This window comes from Zea mays, chromosome 3, assembly GCF_902167145.1.
Source record: "Zea mays cultivar B73 chromosome 3, Zm-B73-REFERENCE-NAM-5.0, whole genome shotgun sequence".
Classification (NCBI taxonomy): domain Eukaryota; kingdom Viridiplantae; phylum Streptophyta; class Magnoliopsida; order Poales; family Poaceae; genus Zea; species Zea mays.
Window position 1 is genome coordinate 206,254,850 of NC_050098.1, and position 6,599 is coordinate 206,261,448.

The following is a 6,599-nucleotide window of genomic DNA, read 5'->3' on the forward strand; positions in this document are numbered from 1 at the left end:
AAAATATATAGTAAGGTGCCCGCGTGTTAATAGGATTTGGATTTCTCTGACTGCGACACAAGCAATGCTTACTGGTTTCTACGATTTTTTCTTGCGAGTGAGTATATTGATATATTCTTGTTTTTTTGCTTCTTATGTATGGCATCTTTGTTGTTTTTAAATTCTTGGGGTGGATAAATATAACTGGGAAACTTTCTATGATGTCCTTATCTGATTGTGCCAATTATATCAATCATGCAAATTCTAAAATGGGTATATCATATAACCTCGATTCCTTTTGAACAATTTAGTTTACAAAATAACTATGTTTGTATATGAATAGAGGACAGCCGTTACACAGCACAAATACCTTACTATATCTTTTAAGGTACATAAACAACATACATTTTTAATGATGCTAACAAAAAAATAACAATTAGTATTTTGCATATCATTGTATCGTTCATTCATATTTCAAATAAATTAGAACGGCGTTGAAATACAGGAACTGGGCAGAATGCTGAAGGGCATTGTAAGGATTTAAGCTCTTTAGAGGGTGTTTGGTTTCCATGGACTAATTTTTAGTCACTTTATTTTATTCGATTTTAGTTACTAAACTGCCAAATACGGAAAACTAAAATACAGTTTTAGTTTGTGTATTTAGCAATTTAGTGACTAAAAGAAAATAAATGGAAGGGCTAAAATTTAGACCATAGAAACAAAACACCCCATTATAATAGGTTAGGGATGTGTGTTCAATAATTTATTTTTCTCTTGTTACTACTGTGCCATTAGATTTCTATAAAAGAAGTATCTGTCTATAGTCATGCTTTCAATTTTATAATGCCTTTTAAACAATTTGGCAATGCTACTCTGCGCTGTCTGTTCAAATTTCAATTATGGTCAAACGAGTAGTGTTTTCAAATTTCATTCAATTCCACAGGTGATATTCAACACTACTTTTGTATTCTAAAAAGTCAAGTACCAAATGCAGGACAAGTGCAGTGACAATTATGGATCGCTGCTCTGCTTAAGCGCCATGAACTGCCCTGTGCATCATCAACTATTTTTGTTATTTATTTATTTTGGTTTGGGTGGGATTTATTTAAAAATTGCGATATCAAAGCCTCATAAGACTTATCAAACCAGAAACCCATAAGTTCTTTTTATTAAGAGGAGAGCAAGCGTGTATCAATTGTTAAATCAAATCTCCTGATAAGTGTAAAACTTCATAGCAACATACGTATATACCTATAAGATGCAAAATGGAATATAAACTATTGTGTTCTCAAAGCACCTCGTATTTCAGAGTAAATCTCCCTGCTTGCCCCCACTGCAGTCCACTGTACTCACGTTTTCTTTGCAAATCAAATGCAATCGCCAGCCAGATGTCGATTGCGGCAGTCAGGTCATCATCCCCGGCGCTGTTAGCGAGGTCATGCTGTAACCTTAGGAGGAGCGCTGATTCCAGCCCCTTCAAGCCTATCACGTCCCCACTCAGTAAGGCGTCTACATCCGCTTCCTTGGGCGGGCACCGCATGGCCTCGTCGTCTTTGTCATCGCCATCCTTCGCTAGCGCGAAGGGGTCGTCAGCCGCAAAGAAGGCAACCAAGGAGTTGCGATTCTGGCAGAGCTGGAGGCCCACCCGTCTCCGTTGTCGCCGTCCTCCGCTGGCGCGACTCCCCAGCAGCACGGGAGCCCAGAAGGTGGAGACGACCTTGGAGGAGTCCACCGAGCTTTGGATCTTGCTGGCCTGCGGGAGCGACGACGTGGACCACCGCACGGCGGAGGCGTGGGCTTGGATGGCTTGGACACAGTGTTCTCCTTGTCAACGACGGTGGAGGTGGTGCGGCTTGGGTGCGGTGTTCTCCTTCACGGCAATGGCGGAGGTGGTGCCCGTAGGCTGCCGTGGACGAGCACGGGGCTGGTCCTGCGTCAGGGAGCCCTCGTCCTTCCTCGGCGATTGGGGCAAGGTAGAGGAGGAGGTGGTGATTTGTGTGTCGAGAGACGAGCGAGGGATGCTCGTGGAGGGAAGGATCCAATCGGGGGTGCCGATGACGGAGGCAAAAGGCATGGCGCGCGTCGTGCGGGGGCAAAGGCCTGGTCGCGCTTGGCTGATCTCCGAGGCAAAGGGTGGGTCACGCTGCGCAGAGGCGGAGGCCTAGGTGTGAACTGCGTGCGGAAGGGTGCGGCGAAGGATTCGAAGGCGGACTAACGATGGAGTTGAGGAGATGTGGAGCAGTGGAGGGGGAGTGGGTGCTGCATGCGTGACATAGCGGTGGGCGAGGAAGGAGTTGAACGACATGAGGTCCATCTGTCAGATCGGAGGTGAGCAGAACCTGTGGCAGAACACGGTGCACGCGGTCTACATTAGAGTCTTATATAGTAGTAGTGATTTGTGTTTACAGCATACTGAATTTTGGCAGCGATTCCCAAATTGGCATAGTTGGATAGTCGGAAAGCTACAAAGATTAACATATGTATTTATCCCCATCCCTTTGCACTAAGTAAAACCTAATTTGATATACAATACACAAACAAACTTGAATGGGGTCTCTAGCTAGTCTGTGTACCACGATTAATTGAAATCATCCATATGGTCAGCACTTGGGTAGCAATCAGCGAACAACAATTTTGCCAGTGTCCATGTCGTGAAGAAAGGAGTGGAAAGTGGAAACACACATGCTCATCGAAAGGAAGGAAGGAAGGAAGGAAGAAAGAAAACAGACAGCCCAACATTGTAGTGAATACATACAGCCTGCTAGCGATAGAACAGGACTGAAGTGTGTAATGTGTTCATTCTATAGATCTACCAAAGCTCACAGCAGTTGATAGGGCGAAGCAATTAATAGCTCAGACTTGAAACTAGGACACCGTTGCCCGTTTTTGACGTCCTCACCTGGAGGGCTTGAGCGGTTGAGAGCGTATGATGGTATCCATACGTCCAGACTGCATGCGCTGATGGTATCCATACAGTGATACAGACATTCATGCTGCATTCATCAGGTTAACATACGCCACAATGACCATTTTCCGTTTCCCTTTTTCTATTTCGAAACACCAGCTGTTCCCGCGTGTTCCCATAGAGGGTAGGATAGGAGAAGAGTTGAGCAGGCCATGAAGTCGCGCTACGTATACACCCTCTCTTCCGATCCCCAGCCCAGATAAACTAACCGGTGGTTGAGCTCTTCGTCAAACGGGGATGGAGTTTTTATATGGGAGCAGAGGTACGTAGCGCGGTGTGCGAGAGCCGAGAGGAGGAGGATGCAGAGCTGGTGTGACGCCGGCCGCTCGCTAGCTGCCACCTCATGATTGGAGGCCCTGGATCGGTTGAACAAGTCACCAGAGAACTCAACTCTCAGCAGCCGCGCGAGAAGGATTGCGATGCCATAGCTGAACCCCCAATTGAATAATAATCGCGTGAGAGCACGATCGAAGGAGTCGCCAATGCAAAAGAAGAAGAAAAAACTATGGCTTCGTGTTGCGGTGGATGTATGGAACGCGTGATGTCTATTTCCATCCAAAGAATCTGCGGTTGGATTATTGGATCTGTGTCGAACACACCAAGCCGCTGCTAAGCAATATATATGACAGCGTCAAAAGGTTAATTTGACCCAGGCCAGGATATCATATCATAACATATCATATCTAGAATAGAAACTAGACTCACTCTACTAGAAGAAGAAGAAGAAGCAATGTAAAATTCTGAAGCTGGTAGCGACGTATATCGTTGATTCTTCACCAAGCAACCGAATACGACGACAAGTCACGACCTGAATTACCACGGCCTTTACTCCTGTCTCCTAGCCTGACGTGTCTGCCGAAATATCCGACGCCTCTAGCTAGATTCTTTTTTATCGGAGTAGGCGCGGGCAGAAGAATTCCGCCCGGCGCGCGTGTGCAGCTGTCAACGTTTAACCCCTCGATAGAAACGCGCGTGGGATGGATGGGGATCTGCCGGGCGGGCTCCGCCGTAGTCCGGGACGAGCGGCCACTGCACTGCCATGCACGCACGTCGCAGTTCCAGGGCACTGTTGCCGCGCGTGGGCATGACGGCGAACCGAGCTCTGCTGCTGGTTTGGTTCTCGACTCCAACCGAAACCACGCACCAACCACTCCAATGCATGATGATATGCGTACGTTAATAATTAATGCATATGCTACTTCTCATCTAATTCCCGAATCCCGAACGAACGATGACAGATGAGGGGACGACGACGATCCATCATCAAAGGCATGGATGGATGGATGGACATGGCGATAGTTGGGGAGACGTCGCCGTCGCACGCTCGTCCTCGTCTTCTCAAGAGAGCAGCTTGTCTGGCTGTCTCTCCTCTCCTCTTTGTTTAAGTTCGTCCCCCGCGCGCGGTCTCCACGCCTTGCTCAGCCTCAGCCCTCAGGCCTCAGCCAGCGTGCGCGCCCACAACCCCTCACGTCGTCCCCGCCAATCACACCGCACGAACCGAGGACGACGGGACACCACCGTCACCGCGACGTAGTAGTAGTACTACATGCATAGCATAGCCTCGTGGAGTCGTGGTAGTAGTAGTTTAGTTTTGCTCGCTTCCACACCGCACCGCCGTTCCCTTTTTTATATCCCGCGGATGCGCCTGCCTCTGCCTCGGGGTCGGGGGGGCAGCTGGTGACATCGGATTCGGATCAGGCCGAGAAGATCGAACTGCTCCGATCCGGCGCTTAATTTCTCTCTCTCTCTCTCGGGCTAGCTGCCCGGGCAAATGGACGCCGAGTGGAGCGGCGACGAGAGCAAGGCTGGCGCTGCGGGCGGAGTTTCGTCGGCTGATTGCCCAAGTTCGCCACCGCCGGTGTCGCCGGCGCCACCGTCCACGTCGCCAGCTGCTACCGGTGCCGGGAGGAGGCGGTCGGCGAACAAGCGGGTGGTCACCGTGCCGCTGGCGGACGTCAGTGGCCCACGGCCCAAGGGCGTCGGCGAGGGCAACACGCCGACGGACGCGTGGGCGTGGCGCAAGTACGGCCAGAAGCCCATCAAGGGCTCGCCTTTTCCGAGGTACACACGGGCCACGGCACGACGTAGAAGTCTAGTAGTAGAAGCAATCACTCATGCATCCATCCATGGACTGCCCCTAGTTCTCTTGTAGACTTTTGCTGATCTGGGTTTCGGTTTCGGCGTGCCCAGGGCTTACTACAGGTGCAGCAGCTCCAAGGGGTGCCCGGCCAGGAAGCAGGTGGAGCGGAGCAGGGCGGAGCCGGACAAGGTGATCGTCACGTACTCGTTCGAGCACAGCCACTCGGAGGCCATGGCGGCGGCGAGGGCGCAGAACCGCCAGGCCCCGAAGCCAAAGCCGGCCCAGCCACAGCCAGTCCCGCCGGAGTCCCCGTCATCCGGCAGCCACGACGTCGCTGCCGCTGCCACGGTCGTCTGCGCGCCTGCTGCGGCCGAGACCGAGGCCGGCGCGGCGGCCGTCGAGGTGCACGACGAGTTCAGGTGGCTCTACGACGGCGTGTCCGTCACCTCCTCGGCGTCCCCACCGGACGTCGAGGCGGCGGACGAGATGCTGTACGGGGCGATGTTCTTCGGCGCCCCGCCCGCGCCCCTCCCCGACGAGTTCGGCGACGTCGGCGGGCTGTTCGACGGAGAAGGGGGCGAGGAGGACGCCATGTTCGCGGGTCTCGGCGAGCTGCCCGAGTGCGCCATGGTGTTCCGGCGGCACGCCGGCGACGGGATTTCGGTGGCAGGCCGGGTGAAGTGAAGTGAATCCTGAATTGAAGGTCCTGACATGTGGGCCGGGGCAGGCCGGACTCCAATAAAAACCAGATAAACTCATGTAGAGCTCCTTGATCTATCTACTTTTGGCTTTTCTTCCGTTCCTCTTGTCATCACCTAGCTTTTCTTCTTTCATCCTTCTCTGATTGGTTGTTTATACACAAACACAGACACGGTAGCAGATAGAAAAACTTGGCATTTTTGCGTTTGCACAGAGTTGATTCGGTGGACATCAGGGGTGGGTTTGAGAAGGACACGCGGATTTTTTTTTTCTCTCAATGGTTTGGTTCAATCATTTTGTATTCCGCGCAAAGATTGGTACGTTCAACACGAGAGCTATGGAGAATTGAATAGTGTTTCAATCAATTCAAACCAACGTTGCCTAGCTGGCTAGCTAGGCCACTGCCGTGTCCTCGAACAGAATAGGGTTTTCTAAGGCATCTTCTCACAATATATATCAAAGTTGACATGTCATACAAAATTATATAAGATATAACTATCTCAATACATGGTATCATAGATTACTTTATATCCTCTATAGAATATTAAATACTAGTATATGTGAGAGTATAAGATGTGGGCCACTTGAATGGTTAAAGTTTCAATGCATATGATCTCGTGCTTAAGTGGTACTCCCTCAGTCCACATGAGTTTGTCGTTCCAGATTTATTCTAAGTCAACCACTATCAACTTTGACCAATTATACCAAATACTTTATAAAATTTTACAACATAAAAGTAAAATTACTAAATTCATCATGACTTGAACTATCATAATATGTAATTCTTTTACTTTAAAATAATTTAATCTTATATATATTATTGGTCAAAGTTTAAATAGTTTCATTTAAGACAAACCTAGAAAGACAAACTCATGT

The 6,599-nt window shown here is 49.6% G+C and overlaps 1 protein-coding gene across 1 annotated transcript; it reads left to right on the forward strand.

The window, feature by feature from the left end:
* The first annotated feature begins 4,374 nt into the window (after positions 1 to 4,374).
* On the forward strand, positions 4,375 to 5,919 carry LOC100194255 (uncharacterized). Its single transcript, NM_001139296.1, has 2 exons — positions 4,375 to 5,005; positions 5,135 to 5,919. Exons 1-2 carry the CDS (start codon positions 4,716 to 4,718, stop codon positions 5,706 to 5,708), a joined length of 864 nt encoding a protein of 287 aa, NP_001132768.1. The 5' UTR covers positions 4,375 to 4,715; the 3' UTR covers positions 5,709 to 5,919.
* Positions 5,920 to 6,599: the final 680 nt, after the last annotated feature.